Source organism: Rana temporaria, chromosome 13, assembly GCF_905171775.1.
Source record: "Rana temporaria chromosome 13, aRanTem1.1, whole genome shotgun sequence".
NCBI classification, from domain to species: Eukaryota; Metazoa; Chordata; class Amphibia; order Anura; family Ranidae; genus Rana; species Rana temporaria.
The window spans coordinates 45362128-45382326 of NC_053501.1; the positions used below are offsets into that span (position 1 = coordinate 45362128).

Below are 20199 nucleotides of genomic sequence, written 5' to 3' on the forward strand. Positions count from 1 at the left end.
TCATTATACTTCTGCTATAGTAAAATCATTAAAAGGCTAAATGTGTGGCAATTCCTTATTTTCAGAGGTGGGTCTCAGGCCTGGAGAATGTGACCAAAGATGGAGGCATTTCTCTGTGTTACAGGTGTGTGCCCTATCCTGTTCCTGTTGCAGGAGCATGGTAGGAGGTGCTCTTAGCCGGCATGGCTGTTGCTGCCAGGGAATCAGGGCCCTGGTTACAATTCTACAGCGCATTGACATTCTTAAGGCTCATACACACAGTCAGACATCCAACAAAATTTCCCTTGGATTTTTTTCCTAATTGATTTGTCCGGCCACACCCATAGCATACACACAGTCAGACTTTTCTGAAAACTTTTCTAAAACTTTCCTAACATCACGTGTTTTTTTTGCTATTTTCTGCTCTTTACCGCCACCCTTTGGTTAACTTCTGCTATTGTTTGTTGCTTTTAACATTGGTTCTGAGCATGCGTATTTGCACTTTGTCCAAAAGTTGGTTGGATTGCTGTACACACAGTCAGACAAGGCACCATCGGACTTTTGTTGCAGAAAAGTTGGTCCGTTTGCAGACCCAACTTTTTGTTGGATGAAACCCGAAAAAGTTGGTCCGATGGAGCGTGCACACGGTCAGACAAATTAGAAAACTTGCAGATTTTGAAGTCGGTTGGCAAAAAGTGTGACCGTGTGTATGGGGCTTTATACTAAAAAATATTTAGAGATATAAAAGCCTTCCATCAGGGAGGTCTATCCTCCTTTGTGAGTAGTCTTGAATGTAGACCAAATCTGCCCAATCTGATTTAAACCTGCATAAATGTAACTATTATATGAGTCTCAAACTGAGCAAAGTAAAAAGTCAAGAGAATGCTAGAATTCAAAATGGAATCTGTATAATTAGATCACACTGATAAATTACCTTTAGACCTTATTCACACTAGAATGATTTCAAGCATGTTTCCCAAAGAGCTTCAACGCTCAGCATCAACATTCCCAATACATTCAATACATTCAATGGTGCATGTTCATGCTTGAATGTCACGTCACTCAAAACTTGCCATTCTTTGGGGAAAGGTTGTTTATTAGTCTATTTGTTCGTCTCTCTATAAATATAAAGTGCAAATTGTATGTTACAAAGAGACCATTGTAATTATTATTGTCTTAAGCAGGCCATACAGTACTTAGATCAAAATTCAGGCGGTTCAGCTAGGATCAGCTGAATTTTGATCCATGTATGGGCACACTAGTTGTACACAAGTCGATCTAATGGATAATGGTTAAAAACAATGTTTTGTTTTCAACTGTGGTGATGAGAAAAAAGGGGCGGGATAGAAACTTTTCCTCAAATTAATGAAATTCTAACTGTGAATGTGGCTTTTGTTCCGGGAAAAAGGTACGTCTTCTAATGAAACCTATTTAATAGACATGTGAATTCGTTTTCGCTCGAATTTCGTGTTCGTTTTAACAAATGGCCAGAACCTGAAATACGAAAAAAATCAGAAACAAAAAAATGCTTTATTTTCATATACATTATATTTTCGTATAGTTGCGACAACAATTCGATATATAGATAGATAGAAGATTTGAAATGACGGGGACAATAGCAATCTGTGTCTATCGAACGTGCGGTTGAATGTGCCTAGCCTAACTATTAGTCCAAGATTATTTCGGGAGTAACGAAATACATTTATTTTTCGGATGCAACAGAAATTTCCGAAACAAAATATTTCAGTGTGCACATGTCTACTATTTAATATGTCTGGGATTCTACTTAAAAAAGCTGCTCTGAACAAAATTTTAAGGGCTTTCGTACAAAATAAGTTGAATCAATGATAGCAATAAAGAATGTTCTGATTTTTTTTTTTTTATTTCTGCACGAATATTTGAACTAAAATATAAACTTGTATGGCCAGCACTACCCTGCTGAGTGTAACCAACAATACCTAAAAGTTTAGGTTTCATGGCTGTTATATAAGGGTACCTGAGATACTTGACTGCATCATTGTAGCCTATTGGAGTCACTGGGATCTTTGGTAATGCTACATCCTTTTCATCCAAATAAAACGCAGAGCCTAAAAATGAAATTGGATTATGCTTTTACTAATGATCTTTTCATAAAATTGTTCAGTTATTGTCCAAGCTGAAGATTTTCCTTGTGCTGCACAAGTTGAATTCTGCAAATTATTGACTTCTATACAAAACTCTATAGACAATTATTACATTTATTCTGGTGATCATTGATAAACATTGTTTCCGTTTGCCTGAATGCTTCAAAATATTAACAATGACAAAAAAAAATCTTTAGTGGTTAAAAACGTCACTCAGTTTAAATAAACAGCGCAAATGTCAGCATATCTGTTTTCTACCTTGGTGCAGATGTGTAAAGTGCCAAAAAATTGTTTTAAATACTCTAAAAACTAAACTTCATTGACATTAGTGTTGATCATTACAAAAGAAAATTGTGTAAACCTATACATTTACTTTTAGATATATTGGGCAGGGGTAGAGACCTCTATTGGAAAGTCCTCAAAATTAAGAATACATCTCATCTCTGACAGTTCTAACTGAACCAGGTGTACCCATTGGAAAATTCTGTTCCAGTAACAAATGTAATCATTTGCATTCCTCATCACTTGTTTCCTGGTGTCATTGGACATCAGAACAAATTAGTAAGGTTAGGTCTCACCAATGGAGACATAAAAAATTGGATAAAGGTTCTAACCCCTCTCCACTCTATCCAAAACTCGAAAATTCAGTTTTGGTTGATTTATTATCAATTGTTAATGTAGCGCTACCCCCGCTGGAGCCGCTGGTTGTTTGTGGGATTGGCGTATTGAGTTACCTTGCAGGGTGTCTAGGGGTGATACTAGTGAGTTGAGACAATGAGCGAAGGTCCAGTCATCAATTGAATTTTCTTTAATGCTTTATTCCAAGGCCCAACATGGGAAACATCAACATAAGACAAGATAGGAAAGGTTGATGAAGCACAAGAACAACTTTAGTATCAGGCTTTGGATATGAAAAGAGCAGTCCTGCTCTCAGTAATGACGAGATCAGTTCGTCGCCACTCTAGCCAGAGTGGGTAAAGTGCCCCCGGACAGACTTCTACCACAAGCCTGGCAGCCGAAATGTCACTTGTGAATTGCCGGGAGGAACAGACCTCTGCCACAGGCCTGACTCTGGACCTCTGCCACAGGCCTAGCGATTCAGGGTGCAATAATTGGATTGAGCAAATCCTCCCAGTAAATTTCAGTTAAGGTCACCGGTTGACGGCTGCAATATACCTGTCAGTATCGCGGTGACCAGATCCCCGATGGTTCATTCAGGCCTCCTGGATAACCTCTCTCCGGGTCTCCCTGAGCCGATTCCCCACTGCACAGCTCTCAGCTTAGGATCCTCTTAGCAAAGGTTGGGAGCCAGAAAATCTCTGGGGGCCCTTTCATCATCAGGATGAAGCTCTGCATGGTGCGCAACTCCGGCCAGGTAGGCCATGGTGGTGGGGTCCATGGATGCGCGCACCCTGAAGGTGGATGCCGCACCTGGAACTCGGACCCCGCAAAGAGAACACAAATCAATGGCGTCTGCCACAGATATACCCCTCCCCAGCATGCCCAGCGAGGGAAAACTCCTCTAATTGGCTGCTGGGGAAAAGTGGCTCTGCCAGAACCCCTCTAGCGCCAACTGCCGCCCAGAGATGGAAACGCACCCCTGAGACGCAGACTGAACTACAAGACAGTTCTGAAAGGACAGCAGCCCTGCAGTTTAACAAATTGTGAATGGGAGCAAAATAACTCTCCCATTCCCCACTAACTTTAGCGTAGTGCCCATACTGAAAGTAAGGGGGCGCTACATTAAAATCTAAATTTGCAAAGTCTAGGTTTGTTTCTTGAATGTGTAAATGGTTGAGAACTGCATGGAATCATATTCAACTTCAAATATTCCTAATCTTTGACCATTGCGAAAAATTTACAATCTCAAACTCTGAATTTATGTGGAAAGCAGCACTTTGCGACAACTAAAGAGTTATCAACTGTGAAGCCAACATTCCGAAACCCAAACAGACACATGGCCGCCAAAGGATGAATTAGAACTGCTGCTAACACTGTAGAAAATCACAAGCATCATGATTCATGACATCACAATAAATTGATTTAGACATGGTGGTGCATTCAGGCAATGGTAATAGTAGCCCCTTCAGATGCAATCTTTTTTATATTTTTATCTGGCCGTACACCACCCAACTTTAAACGTGATCTGAAAATAATTAGGTACTGGTAGTGAAGAATTTCACAAAGAAAACCTTAAATGTCATGTGTGATGAAAAAAAAACTTTAAAATGACTGTTCAGAAATATAGCTATACAAATATGAACTCACTACTTTACTGACTATAATGAAAATAATGTATTCTCAGTTTACCCTTACCTCAAAAATATATTGTGTTAATAGGCATTTGGACTGTAAGCTTCTTACCAATCGAGGGGTAGAAGGGGGTTAACGGATCTCCATCTCCTCTTAAAACTGTTCCTCGCTGAGCTCCTGTGCCTGGCAACCACCAATCATCTGGGTATACTCGTTCTTGGTCACCAAATGCATAATCCGCTGGATCAGAGTATATTATCATCCCAGCACAGCCAAATAACTCTCCATTTCTTACCTAATAAAGATTGAGACTTGACAATTTATTTATTTTATACCCCTACAAAGCTGCTGAAACTTATTTTACTTTACTGACCTTGTCACCTCTGAATATTTGCCCATATCTAGCAATTGCCACAGTACCAGTTAAATTCATTGACAGATTGCGGGTGAGGAAATGAAAATCTTCCACAGTAGCATAGTTAACATATACTAGATCTCCCTGTTAGAACAAAACGGTTGCATTAAAATTGTTACTTTATATTTACATTAATGTAGTAAATTGGAATTAAGAATATTACAATAGTTGCATAATTATCAAGATTTTATTTTGAGATCTAAATAGATTTTAGCTAGAAAGTGATCATTTTTTTCCCACCATATATTTATCATCAATGATAACATGTTTTTTCTAAATGGCTCACCACAATAACTCCGGATGGTGAATAGGCATTGAACGGGTTAACCACAGTGGAATCATTCTGATCAGGACTAAGTATTTTCTCGACTTTTTGTGATAGGTCACTTTCCACACCATCAGCAGACACAATGGCAATGTAGTTGGGATCACTTGCATTAGGGTAAGAAAGGAGAACTGTATAGTTGTATATTTTAACTCCATCTAGGTTTGATTGCCATGTCTTGTACATATAGTTGACTAGAACTTCCTCTTCTTGGTGGCTTCCTGCGATATGAGGCTTGCCAGCGAAAAACCTAGAGAAAAACACATTCCAGGTATTTAGTGCGGAAATAACTGCTTGATATTGTAAGTTGAAAAATGCAATTATCATTTCATCCTCTTGTATTAATTTATGGCTAGGTTTAGGTCTCATTTACATGGGCAGTCAGAAGGCAGAAGGTAGAAATCTGCAGTGGAGATGTGTTTTACCACCCCCGATCACCAGTTAACATGACTACCATCAATGTTAGTACACACTGTCACTGTTGGTGAGGTGCCATCATCATCTGTGCTGCTACACACTGCTGTCAGTGTCACTGTGACCTCGTACACACGACCAGTTTTCCCGTCTGGAAAATTGCCATGTCAGCTTTTGGTTCGGGAAAACTGTCCGTGTGTATGCTCCATAGCAGTTTTTCCAACAGGAGAACATGTTCTCTTTTTTCCTGCTGTGATTCCCGGTGGTCTTTTTCCCGGCAGTTTCCTTATGGGAAACACTGCGGTGAAGCATACACACGGCCGCGATTCGATTCCCGGCCAAAGCTCTCACCGCAGTTTTCCCGACAGTAAAAACCTCTGGTGAGTACAGGGGGAAAGTGACCGAGTAGGTTCTCGGTTTTCCCAGCAGGCTTTTTACCGCCAGGAATACGATCGTGTGTACGGGGCATTAGAGTCAATTTCATGTGTGTGTGTGCCGCCCATTCTAATTACTTGCCCTCTAAGGGCCAGATTCACAAAAGAGATACAACGGCATATCTCCTGATACGCCGTTGTATCTCTGTGATCCGCCCGTCCTAACTATGCGGCTGATTCATAGAATCAGTTACGCATAGATAGCCCTAAGATCCGACAGGTGTAATTGACTTACACTGTCGGATCTTAGGATGCAATTCTATGCCGGCTGATAGGTGGCGAGGCCATTGCGGTCGGCGTAGAATATGCAAATGACTAGTTACGGCGATCCACGAACGTCCGCGTTACCCGTCGCTCAAACTTTATGTTGTTTCCGTCGAGATACGCGTCGTAAAATTAGGGCTGCCCTCTAGGTCGACTAACCAATGTTAAGTATGGCCGTCGTTCCCGCGTCGAAATTTAAAAAATCACGTTGCTTGCGTAAGTCGTCCGTGAATGGCGCTGGACGCCATTTACTTTAACGTCTAAACAAATGACGTTCGTGCAGAGCACGGAGCATGCGCTGTACGTTCGGCGCGGGAACGCACCTAATTTAAATGGTGCCCGCCCCATTTGAATTAGGCGGGCTTGCGCCGAGCGGATTTACGTTACACCGCCGCAAGTTTACAGGTAAGAGCTTTGTGAATCAGGCACTTACGCTGTAAACCTGCGGCGGTGTAACGTAAATGGGATACGTTACGCTGCCGTGGAGCAACGTAAATGTATCTGAATCTGGCCCTAAATTCCTGTCCCTGAGACTTTTTTGTACCTATTAAACAGTTTGATATAAATTATAAACAACACAATTTTAATAGAATTTTAATGCATTTTTCTTTAAAACAACCTCACTGCTAAAGAAAAAACCTTGATGGATTTTCTATGTAAAAAAATGATGGTTTTAATGATTTTTCGAATAAATTATTATATTTATCTATTTTTATATATTTTTTGTTGTTAATATGTTGCTCATAAAGTCCCATTTCCTGCTATTGCTACTTTTATTCTATATCTTCCAGGGATGAGGCATAGTGTATTATAATATTTCCATGGTAGCCATGCCATGGTGACATATCTAAGTTAATTGGTTTAAAGTACAATGGTAGTTGTTGTTTGGGATACACTGTAGTGTTATATCTACAATGTCACTGAACAGTATTATTTTCAGCTAAATAGTTGGGTCACTTCCACTGGAGGTGGAAAAGATCCAACTAATTACCTGAAGAACTGGATGTCATTGTGTTTCTGTGTAATCAATAATGATCTTGTTGTTCAGATCTAAAGTCATACATAAGGACGAGTCTATTCACGGTTATTATAAATAATATTGCAGCATAAGTGAATGACCTGGGCCTACTTAGTTAATTCAGCAATTTAGACCTGTGTGATAGAAAGAGATCTTTGAAAAACAATGTTGAAGAACTGGAAGATCAAGCCAGATATACAGTATCTGAGCAATGTAATTTTAAAAGTAAACATACATTGCAAAACCAACGGAAAGCAAACGGCGTGTAACCTGTTTAAATGCTTATTGATTAAGCCAAATCATACATTGAAACAGATTTGAATGGCAACTATAGCAACCTCACAATTACTTTCACTAAAAGGGAATTTGTTAAGGGGACCCTGTTATCAGAAAACAAATGTCATCAACCACCTCCCCGTATATGTGTATTCAGTGGTGGTATTTGGGAGATTAAACTCATGTGGTAGGTGCTGTTTAATGAGTTTCCCCATATCAAACTGTATTTTAGGGCACGGCAGCCCACTTTTATTAAATAAATCACAAAGAAGAAGAACATCATGCACAACCTGGTGGATGTTTTTTACACCAGGGGCAATTCATTGGCCTCATGGAACATGTTTCGATACTCGGCTCACAGCCCTATTCTATTGAAATGATCGGTAAATTGATTGACCGAATACCTACATTTCTTGGATCTGCTCTCTTCATAGGGAGCCCGGTTTCTAACTGACTACTTTATTGATTTTATGACCTGTGCTCTCATCCATACTAGAGCATTTGCTGCTTTGTATCTTCCTGAAGAAGCGGGTGTTGACCCCTGAATTGCGTTGGAGAACGTAACAAGCTATCTATGCTGTATGTGGGATAAGGTAATAAGCCATTTACATTTAGAATTCAACACACCATCACTTTATGTGATGAAAAAAAACGACATTTTTAAAAACGTCAATTTAAATGACCGTGTGTGGGGGGAAAACGTTGTTTTATGTCTTGTGAAAAACGTCAAAAAAAATTGAAGCATGCTTCAATTTTTTGTGTCGTTTTTCAAAACGTCGTTTTTTGTTTCGCAAAAATTGACCGTGTGTAGCAAAAAACGACATTTAAAACAACGTTTTTAAACCGGCGCATGCCCAGAAGCTAGTTATGAAGCGAGCTTCAATGGAAAAAAGTGGTGAACGTAACCTCGCTTTGCTAGAGCATTGTGAAAAAACGATGGTGTGTAGGCAACGTCGTTTTTGAAAATTGAAGTTTCAAAAACGTCGTTTTTTACTTCACAGAAAATGTCGTTTTTTTCCATCACATAAAGTGATGGTGTGTACCAGATGATGAACAATTTGACCGATTTTTATTTGTGAATGTCTTGTTTTTAACAATATTTTTGTATTTAATATAATTTACAATTTTTACATATATGTAATTGTGGTACCGTTAAAGCCCTATAACATGTATAGTTAGTGTTGGCTTCTGTTGATTTTAAGAAATTAAGAAAGTTCACCTAGACATCAGTTTCTTCCACATTAAAGTGAAGCTCCATCTAAAAGGGAAACTCTTCTTGTTTGCTTCCTCCCCCCAATCAATTGCTGCCAGTGTGCCCATCAATTCCTCCCCCCAATCAATTGCTGCCAGTGTGCCCATCAATTTCTGCCAGTGTGCCCCATCAATTGCCACCAGTGTGCCCCATCAATTGCCACCAGTGTGCCCCATCAATTGCTGCCAATGTCCCCATCAGTTGCCGCCAATGTGCCCCATCAATTGCTACCAGTGTGCCCCATCAAATGCTGCCAGTGCACTTACCTGTCTCAGTGCTGTCCTCCACGCTATGAGTCCTTCATGTCTTCTCCTGTCCTCTTTCCCATTATCTCTGCTATGATTGGATACTTGATAGGCATCCAATCACAGCCCCTGTTGTTACAGCCAATCAGGTGACAGGGTAATCAGACCCGAGCACCTGATTGGCTGAGAGGTGGGTCAGTGTTAGAGAAGTGATATATTCACTTTTCAAACACAACACTGTGTAAACAACGAACACACAGCATTGCGCCCGCTATATACCAATTTAACTCTAATCAGGCGCTTCCAAAAAACACCCCCACCGCTGCGATTCAGATGCCGGTGCCCCGACAAGGGGCCGGACACCTGAATAGGGGGCAGCAGCGGCGACAAAAAATAGATTCATGCATTGCATGAATCTATCTATTGGTGATAGAGCGGTGCAGGAGAGAGGGGGCGCACCACCACTGGAAGGGTTATAACATTTGTTGTTTATATTTCAGTGTCTGCATTGGTGATAATTTCCCCATTTCTTGTACGACTGACACTGGTCACTAGAACAGAAAATCTCCCCAGCGGGGCATGTACAGTAATATAAACATTCTAAAGACAAAAGCTCACTTCTGAAGTGCCCAGTTACTTTTTATGTTCACAAAGATAATCTATGATTAGTATATATATATATATATATATACACAGAGAGAGAGAAAGAGAGAGAGAGATCTGCAACACAGATGAAGGAACTTTGAATAAAAGTACATCTAATGAAATGATTACTGGGAGTTAGATTTTTGTGAAGGATTAAATAATAGGCTGCAAACAATGCATCTGCACATCTATGATGTAAATTACTAACATCTAATGTATAGGCATTAAGGCACATTCAGTTCAATAAATAAAATAACTGACTGTGGTTAACATTACGTAATATGGAAATGCAAAGTCTTTGTAATGGATGTAATAACTGGTATGTACAATGTATGCAAGTGAAATTTCAAGATAATAAAGCATACACAGGATGACGCACATTAAAGGAGCACCAGTGGTGTGATATTTAAAAAAAAAAAAAAAACCTGTTGGTCTTACTGCAAGTTCTTGTGGATTTCTTCTGCTCGAATCTCTTGATGAAGCTGATTGCTGTATTTGGGGTCCCCATCTGTGCTCATCCTCTGAAGCCATGTGGGTAGTCTTGGCGCAATGGCAAAATGTCCAATAAGAATGCCGATCACTAGAGAAGCCACGCCCAAAGCGATTACTCCCAGGACTTTCATCCGATGCATGATGAACTAAAGTCAGGGTGGGACAGAGACATTTGTTATAGTATACAATCGATAAAAAGATAATATAAATAAGTGAATGAGAATATACAAATTCCAAAGTTGATTGGCATCAATCCCACTCATTTCTTATGTGAAAGATATTGGAGTTTTAAAGTGGATCGACGGTCTTTTACATACAATGTCTACTGCACACTTCAGCCCCGAGAGGTTTTAACTCCTTAATGACCAGGCCATCTTTTGCGATACGGCACTGTGTCGCTTTAATTGGCAATTACGCAGGCAGGAAACAAAGGACGTAAATTTTGTTTGGGTACAGCACCCAAACAAAATTGACGTCCTTTTTTTTCCTACAAATAGAGCCTTTCTTTTGGTGGTATTTGATTACCTCTGTGATTTTTATTTTTTTATGCTATAACCAAAAAAAAAAAAAAACTGTAAATTTTGAAAAAAAATTATATATTTTTTACTTTCTGCTATAATACATACCAAAAAAATATACAAAAAAACAAAACAAATGTATTCATCAGTTTAGCCCAATATGTATTCTTCTACATATTTTTGGTAAAAAAAATCGCAATAAGCGTATATTGATTGGTTTGTGCAAAAGTTATAGCATCTTCAAAATAAGGGATAGATTTATGGACTTTTTTTTTGTTTTTTTTTTGTGTTTTTACTGGTAATGGCGGCAATCTGCTATTTTTAGCTGGGCGGCAATATTTCGGACAAATCTGACCCCAAGTGAAACTTTTTGGGGACCAGTGATATTATTACATTAATCAGTGCTATAAAAAAGCACTGGTCAATTTATATATGACACTGGCAGGAACAGGTTAACACTAGGGGGCAATCAAGGAGTTAATTGTGTTCCCTGGTGTGTGTTCTAACTGTGTGGGGGCTGGGCTGCCTAAGACAGCAAAGAGTAAGGCCCCTTTCAGACGTACGGATCCCGTGAGGATCCGTACCTTTCTTATCCGCTTGCTCAGCGGGGATCGCTCCGTTGATTCCCGCTGAGCCGGCAGATGACAGGGCGGTCCCTGCTCTCCCCTATGGGGGGATCGGATGAACACGGACCCTAGAATTTTTTCCTCTGTCTGCAGAATTGGAGCATATGAGATCAGGGTATCAGCGGATGTTTATCCGCTGACACCAGCTATCCTATAGGGATACATGTATGTCCCTTTTTCATCCATAAATAGATGGATGAAAAAATGGACATACGGTCCGCTGGTGTGAAAGGGCCCTTAGCTGTTCCTGATCACTAAGAACAGCAGATCTCAGAGTTGTCCCCTGACAGAATGGGGATCCGCCTTATTTACATAAGCAGATCCCATTCTGCCTCTCCGCACCACGATCGTGGGTGGCCAGCGGAAATTGAGTCTGCGGGACCTACGAGCATGCTCCTGCCGTGTGCAGCGGGAGCACACGTGCCTGCAGTTTAACATGCACAGACCGACGTACAGGTACATCAGTTTGCGTAGGAGAGCCGACCTGCCGCCATATACTGTATATACTGTTGCTGGTCGGCAAGTTGTTAAGCTATACTCCATACAGATAAATGAAAAGCTCAAATGAGTGCATTTTTTTTCCAAACAAAAAGAGCTTTCTTTTGGTGGTATTTAATCACTACTGTTTATTTTTTTTGCAATATAAACTAAAAAAGAACAGAAAAGTTTACAAAAAAAATAAGCTTTTTTAGTTTCTATTACAATTTCTTTAATAAAGGAATTTTTCTTCATAAATTTAGGCCAAAAGTTATACTGCTACATATCTTTGGTAAAAAAAATAACCCAAATTGGTGTATATTATTTAGCCTGTGTGAAAGTTATAGGGGCAGATCCACAAAGATATTACGCCGGCGTATCTCTTGATACGCGGCGTAATTTCAAATTTTGCGCGTCGTATCTTTGTTTTGTATCCTCAAAATAAGATACAACGGTATCTCGGCTAGATCCGACTGGCGTACGTCTTAGTACGCCGTCGGATCCAAGCTGCAATTTTTCGGTGGCCGCTAGGTGGCGTTTCCGTTGAATTCCGCGTTGAGTATGCAAATTAGCTAGTTACGGCGATCCACGAACGTACGTCCGGACGGCGCATTTTTTACGTCTTTTGCGTTCGGCTTTTTCCGGCGTATAGTTAAAGCTGCTGTTATGAGGCGTACTCAATGTTAAGTATGGCCGGCGTTCCCACGTACAATTTTGAATTTTTTATGTCGTTTGCGTAAGTTGTTCGCGAATAGGGATTTGCGTAGAATGACGTCACCGTCGTGAGCATTGGCTTGTTCCGGGTTAATTTCGAGCATGCGCACTGGGATTCCCCCACGGACGGCGCATGCGCAGTTAAAAAAAAACGTTGTTTACGTCTGGTCACGACATATTAACATAAAACACGCCCCCATTACATCCATTTGAATTCCGCGCCATTACGCCGCCAAAGATACACTACGTCACCGTAACTTACGGTGCAAATTCTTTGAGGATTCGAAAAAAAAGAATAAAGTTACGGCAGCGTAGTGTATCTTAGATACGCTGCGCCCTGCGCAAAGGTATGTGGAACTGCCCCATAGAGTCTACAAGCTATGCTACGTATTGTTGAAAATTTAATAATCCTGATGTACTGATGACCTATCAAATTTCTTGAGGCTCTGAAACATCAGGACAGTACATTACCCCCTAAATAACCCCTTTTTGGAAAGTAGACAGGCCAGGGTATTTAGTAAGAGGCACGTGAGTTTTTTGAAGTTGTAATTATTCCCACAATTCTTTGGTAACTGAAGATTTTTTTAAATATACACAAAAATGTCATATTAACAAGTTATTTCTCACACGTCACAGGCATGCTTGCAATTACAACCCAAAAAACACATTCTGCTACTTGTCCTGAGTATGTCAATACCACATGTGGGAGTCTTTTTTACAGCCTGGCCACATACAGAGGCCCAGCATCCAAGTATCACCTTCAGGCGTTCTAGGGGCATACATTACACATTTAATTTCCTGACTACCTATAAAGCCCTGTATACACGATCGGTTTTCATCGGACAAACCGATCGTGTGTGGGCCCCATCGGTTTGTTTTCCATCAGTGAAAAAAAAATAGAACATGTTTTAAATTCTTCCTATGGATAAAAAAACGATAGAAAAAACGATCTGTGTGAAAGTCCATCGGTCAAAAATCCATGTACGCTCAGAATCAAGTCATCGCATGCCCGGAAGCATTGAACTTCATTTTTCTCGGCACGTCGTAGTGTTTTACGTCACCGTGTTTTGGATTTTTGACTGATGGTGTGTAGGCAAGACTGATGAAAGTCAGCTTAATCGGATATCCGACGAAAAAATCCATCGGATTTGATTCCATCAGATATTTGATCGTGTGTACAAGGCTTTAAACTTTTGAAGGCAGAGGAGCAACAGGACAGTGGAAACGCCCACAACATGACCCCATTTTACAAAGCAAATACCTCATTGTATATTCTGTGAGGCATAATTAGTCTTTTGAACATGTCACTTTTTTCCACAAGTTTTTGGAAAATGTGGAAAGAACATGGAAACATGTTTTTCTTACACAAAGTTGTAAATTTATAAGCTATTTCTGACACATAGCATGTACATATCAATAATTACACCCCAGAATGCATTATGCCATTCAGACTCTCCGCCCACCTCTACACTCCCCTTGTCAACATGCATTTTCTCCCATGTATTTCTTACACTGAATTCTGCTATGATCAAAATCTAGAAAAGTAACCACATGACTTCAGAAAAGGAGCGGGGGTGGCAATTAAAAAATAATACCTGTCTGAAGCTAGTGCATGAGATATGTAAATAACCTGTCACTCACAGCAAGGGGGCGGAACGGACTAAGGTTTTTCTCTGTAAGTCCATTTTATTTCACTGAACAATAAAAGAGGATTGCTCAGAGCTGGATTAACTCTGTGTGGCAAGACTGGGCACAGATTATAGGAAACCTTATACTCTACATTGTGACATAAAAAATAAAAATAAAACATTTCAGGTTTACATCCACTTTAAGAATAAACTTGATCAAACTACTATTAGGGCCACTGTTCATCATTGCTGTCTTATTTCTCCCCTATTTGTCTTGTATTTACACATAAGTTTAATCAGAACAGAAATTGGTTAGAAGGCATGGAAGTTAGCAATGTGTGTCCTTCAGGGGCTGCATACAGTATACTGCATACTTTGTTGTTCGAAATGAATATACGCTGTTGCCTGGGTACTGTGCCACATGGGTGTGGTAATCTATTGTTCAATGGCATTAGTTCATTTTTTTTGTGCGGGGGGGGGGGGGAGCTGTTTGCAGGGGGGGGGGCATACAACATTTTGCTATAGGGCCCTGTGATTTCTAGTTATGCCCCTGCATAGAACTGTAGATTTGGAAACAAATACATGAAATCATTTGTGTTTCCTTCATAAAAAATTGCCCTTTCTGTTCTGTTTCCAATGATTTGGACTTTGTACATAGTTACTGATTCAAGTAAACATTTTAAGCACTAGTTGTCTCTGTGATGTGCCCCGTGAAGTTTGCCAGAGTGAGCAAGGTCAAGGCTAAGTCGGATGAGAAAGATGATCTTACTACCATAATTGCTGGTCTATTCAAAAATACCCTCTAGTCATGCAATTAGACAGAAAATACCTGAGAAACTAAAGATGTTGTGATTGGTTCACATGGGAAAATTATGGTGGCCAGAAATAGGAGGGTCAGCTAGCCTGGCAGCAGTGACAAGTCCTTCTTCTGGACTTTGTAACCCTTTACCCCTGGCTTTTGGGCTGGGTATTTGCCATGACCACAGACAGACCCGGACTCCCCTGTGGCTTTTGGGCTAGGTATTTGCTGGCACCCCCAACAGATCTGACCTGCAACCACAGGATTTGAGCCCCATGCAGCTCAGTTGTTAACAAAACAAGTGTGAATTTCCTGTAGGCCAAAGTGAGTGGGCCCAAGCAATAGAAAGGTTTTCTGGCCTACCTTGCTGAATAGTTCATGGTAGGCCCTGTCACAGGAATTGGTTTAACAACCCACTGCCTGAGGGGGTGCACTGCCACTTTCCAGCTTATAGATACCCCAAACAGTTCAGAGATTGCAGCATAATCCTATCATCCTCAGATCTGTCTAGTACAGTTACTCTGTCCGGTCAGTGTGTACAGGAATCAGAGTAAAGTGCACAGGAGGTGGAGGGGGCAGTGTGTATATGGAGGGGGGTAATGTGTGCTGGAGGGTGCATTGTGTATGGAGAGGTGGGTAATGTTTGGAGAAGGGGGGTAATGTGCACAAGGGGGGTCAGTGTGTACAATGAGGGGGGTAATGTGCACAGGAGGTGGAGGGTGCATTTTGTCCAGTACAGTTATCTGTACTGTGGATCTGTCCAGTACAGTTACTCTGTCCGGTCAGTGTGTACAGGAATCAGAGTAATGTGCACAGGAGGTGGAGGGGGCAGTGTGTATATGGAGAGGGGTAAATATGTGCTGGAGGGTGCATTGTGTATGGAGAGGTGGGTAATGTGCACAAGGGGGGTCAGTGTGTACAATGAGGGGGGTAATGTGCACAGGAGGTGGAGGGTGCAGTGTGTATATGGAGGGGGGTGATGCGCACAGGATGGGTCAGTGTGTACAGGGAGGCGGGTAATGTTCAGAGTGGACAGTGTGTATATGGAGGATGGTAATGTGTACAGAAGGGGGCAGTGTGTACATGTAGGGGGGGGGGGGGGGTAATGTGCACAGGAGAAGGGTAGAGTGTACATAAAGGGGGATAATGTGCGCAGGAGAAGGGTAGAGTGTACAGACAGGAGCATACCTCCCAACTATCCTGTATTCGGCGGGACCATCCGGAGATTTAGACCCCTTTCACACTGAGGAGTTTTTCAGACGGTACAGCGCTAAAAATAGCGCTGCTATACCGCCTGAAAAACTCCTGCCCAGCCATCTCAATGTGAAAGCCCGAGGGCTTTCACACTGAAGCGATGCGCTGGCAGGAGAGAAAAACATCTCCTGCTAGCAGCATCTTTGGAGCGGTGAGAGGAGCAGTTTGTATACCGCTTCTTCACCGCTCCTTCCCATTTAAAACAATGGGAAACTGCGGTAATACCGCCCGCAATGTGCCTCTGCAGAGACGCATTGCGGGCGGTATTAACCCTTTATCGGCCGCTAGCGGGGGTCAATACCGCACGGCTAGCGGTCGAATCCCGCGGCAATTCCGACGGTATAGCGCCACTATTTTTAGCGGCGCTATGCCCCCACCGCGCCTCCCGCCCCAGTGTGAAAGGGGCCTTAAACAAAATCCTGCCACCCAGTGAATCCAGGCTGGAGTTCAAGAGCTCAGTGCAAAGACAGGGAAGCACTAGCATGGGCACCCAGGGCACCTGCCCTGTCCTGGCGATGTTAATGAAGTTCAAAGTGTTAGTTCTCTGTTTTCAGTGTACACAAATCATGTTTTGTTTTTTAGCTTTTTTGTTTGTTTTCTTAATGATTATTCTGGGGTTTACATGTGTCTGTGAGATTCTTAACAGTTTGGCCACACCAATTTTTTGTTACGGCACGCTACGCATGCAGCAGGTCACCAGCCCCCCGAATGTGTCCCTCATTTTCAAGTGCTAAAGTTGGGAGATATGTCTGGGAACTAACATAACAACCTGCAGCCTGAAGGGGACACTCTATCAAAGTTTCTCTAGACAGATGTTTACGTCAATGACCTGGTCACCTACTGTATGTAGAATTTTTAATTAATACAAGCACTAAAGCAACATAGTCATCGTAGCTTCTAGATGGGGCATGTATTCTTGCTTGACTTCCAAAGGTTGAAATTCTCTTTCATTCCAGAATCTACACCCTCCACTTTCCTGAAACACAGAATGGATACCACATACTCAGGGGCGACGGGAGGGTGTGGCTAGGGGGGCTGGACCCCCGAATGGGTCCCTGAAAAGCCCAGAGTGTCAGGAATGCAGCATCCAATTGACAGCCCCGAGCGCCGCCGGCCGCCGCCGAACAGAGACCGCTATGATTAGGAACTGCGCCGAGTGATATTGCAAGTCCCGCCTTCTGGAGCCTGCAGCTCCTATGCTGGACGTCCCACAGGTCCAATACCGGGACCGTGGGACGTGTGACGTTCATCATAGGCACCGCGGGCTCCAGAAGGAGGCAATTACAAGCCACATCACTGTAAAGATCCCGGCTCGGTCGGGAGGCTCTTCTCTCCTCCTTTCTGGCTGGCTGCCTGCCATGACACATGATGAGTGTATGTCAGGTAGGTGAAGTCATTGTGTATGTCAGGTAGGTCCATGTTACATGTATGTCATGTATGTCAGGTAGGTGAAGTCATTGTGTATGTCAGGTAAGTCCATGTTACATGTATGTCAGGTAGGTGAAGTCATTGTGTATGTCAGGTAGGTCCATGTATGTCAGGTAGGTGAGGTCAGTGTATGTCAGGTAGGTCCATGTATGTCAGGTAGGTGAGGTCAGTGTATGTCAGGTAGGTCCATGTATGTTAGGTAGGTGAGGTCCATGTATGTCAGGTAGGTCCATGTATGTCAGGTAGGTCAGTGTATGTCAGGTAGGTCAGTGTATGTCAGGTAGGTCCATGTATGTCAGGTAGGTGATGTCAGTGTATGTCAGGTAGGTCCATGTATGTCAGGTAGGTGAGGTCAGTGTATGTCAGGTAGGTCAGTGTACGTCAGGTAGGTCAGTGTATGTCAGGTAGGTCCATGTATGTCAGGTAGGTGAGGTCAGTGTATGTCAGGTAGGTCTATGTATGTCAGGTAGGTAAGCCAGGCAGCAAGTGAACTTACCCACCACCACACAACCCCACCGCCCAGCCAAAAAAACGCGCCACAACCACCCCGGCCCCCCCCCCCCCCCCGGTAGCGACTAGCAACGCCCCTGCACATACTGATTGTTGCAGCTGACTGGGCATATACAGATTGGCAGTGCTGGTTTACAGGATATGCTAGGAAAATACCAATGGCTTGAATGATCCTCCAAGTGTGTCCAAAGCAGAATAAGTTAGGAAACAGGTAAAGAGGCCTTATATGCCCTGTGATTAGAAAAGGCAATAGACTGAATAAGGAATTACTTCAATGCTATTTGCTATTGAATTATGCCAAGCTCATATTTACAAATGTCATCACAGACTTCCTACTTAGGTCAGTCCCTGTGCATTATGAGATTGTATTTCAGAAGTTGATAATGTGAATGCAAACGCATGAAGTATCATGGTAAATAACTGTTATAACTGATTGTTTACCTGCCAATCACCAGTATTTGTGGTTTCTTGTGCTTCCTGCATGTGAAACGAAGACTTTGGAATAACCCAGAACAAGCATGTCTGCAGTTTACTGAAGATTACATACACTAATAGGTAGGGATGAGCCGAACAACCCCCCCCCCCCCCCGGTTCGGTTCGCAGCAGAACATGTGAACAGGCAAAAAAATTTGTTCAAACACGCGAACACCATTAAAGTCTATGGGGCACGAACAAGAAAAATCAAAAGTGCTAATTTTGAAGGTTAATATGCAAGTTATTGTCATAAAAAGTGTTTGGGGACCTGCCCCAGGGGACATGTATCAATGCAAAAAAAAAGTTTTAAAAACTGCATTTTTTTCGGGAGCAGTGATTTTAATAATGCTTAATGTGAAACATTAAAAGTTAAATATTCCTTTAAATTTCGTACCTGGGGAGTATCTATAGTATGCATGTAAAGTTTACCATTTTTATAACAGTCTCTGCACATAAAAAGTGTTTAAAACTACTCGACATGGGTTTCCCCCTCAGTCCATTACCAGGCCTTTTGGGTCTGAGTATGAATACTAACTGCTTGCCTACCAGCCGCCGCAGTTATACGGCGGCAGGTCGGCTCTGCTGGGCGAGATCACGTAGATCTATGTCATCTCGCCTAGCAGCCAATAGGGGTGCACGCGCGCCCCCTCTCCCCCTGATGCCGACGCGCGGGTGCGATCAACGCTGGGCACCCGCAATCGCTTGTTACAGAGCGAGAACCGGTAAACACACAGCTCCCGGTCCTGTCAGGGGGAGAAATGCCTGATTGTCTGTTCATACAATGTATGAACAACGATCAGTCATTTCCCCAAGTCAGTCCAGCCCCCTTCAGTTATAACACACCTAGGGAACATAATTAACTCCTTCCTCACCCCCTAATGTTAACCCCTTCCCTGCCAGTGGCATTTTTATAGTAATCAATGCATTTTTATAGCACTGATCGCTATAAAAATACCAATGCTCCCAAAAATGTGTCAAAAGTGTCCGAAGTGTCCGCCATAATGTCGCAGTACCGATTAAAATCGCTGATCGCTGCCATTACTAGTAAAAAAAAAATATTAATAAAAATGCCGTAAAACTATCCCCTATTTTGTAAACGCTATAACTTTTGCGCAAACCAATCAATAAACGCTTATTGCGATTTTTTTTAACGAAAAATATGTAGAAGAATACGTATCGGCCTAAACTGAAGAAAAAATAGGATTCTTGTACTCACCGTAAAATCCATTTCTCTGAGTTCATGGACGGACACAGCAGCCTTTGACCTTAGGGTTATATCCGCTTCCTTCCAGGAGAGTTAGGCAGAAAAAAAGCACTTTAAGTGTTAACAACACTTTTCTCAGTGAAGCTCCTCCCAGGGGGCGTGGTTCCCCGGGTATAACCCACACCCTGCTCTAGCAGCCTCAGTTCGTAACAAGCAGTACAAACAAAAGAAGGGGTGGGTGCTGTGTCCGTCCATGAACTCAGAGAAATGGATTTTACGGTGAGTACAAAAATCCTATTTTCTCTTTCGTTCATGGACGGACACAGCAGCCTTTGACCTTAGGGACGTCCCCAAGCAGTGTCAAAAAATTTGAGGGGTGGGAAAACAACACAGCAAACCAGGTTACACTCCAAACAAAACTGGAGTTACTCA

General features: G+C 42.1%; 1 protein-coding gene across 1 annotated transcript in view; it reads right to left on the minus strand.

Annotated features, from left to right (window-relative positions):
• The window catches only part of LOC120920234 (putative N-acetylated-alpha-linked acidic dipeptidase), a 111696-nt gene that overhangs the window by 88133 nt on the left and 3364 nt on the right, over positions 1 to 20199 (minus strand). The window contains exons 2-6 of the mRNA XM_040332193.1: positions 10082 to 10281; positions 5057 to 5345; positions 4729 to 4854; positions 4467 to 4650; positions 1976 to 2066 (exon numbers count right to left, since the gene is read on the minus strand). Of these exons, the coding sequence (XP_040188127.1) occupies positions 1976 to 2066; positions 4467 to 4650; positions 4729 to 4854; positions 5057 to 5345; positions 10082 to 10281 (890 nt within the window). The remainder of the gene's footprint in view (positions 1 to 1975; positions 2067 to 4466; positions 4651 to 4728; positions 4855 to 5056; positions 5346 to 10081; positions 10282 to 20199) is intronic.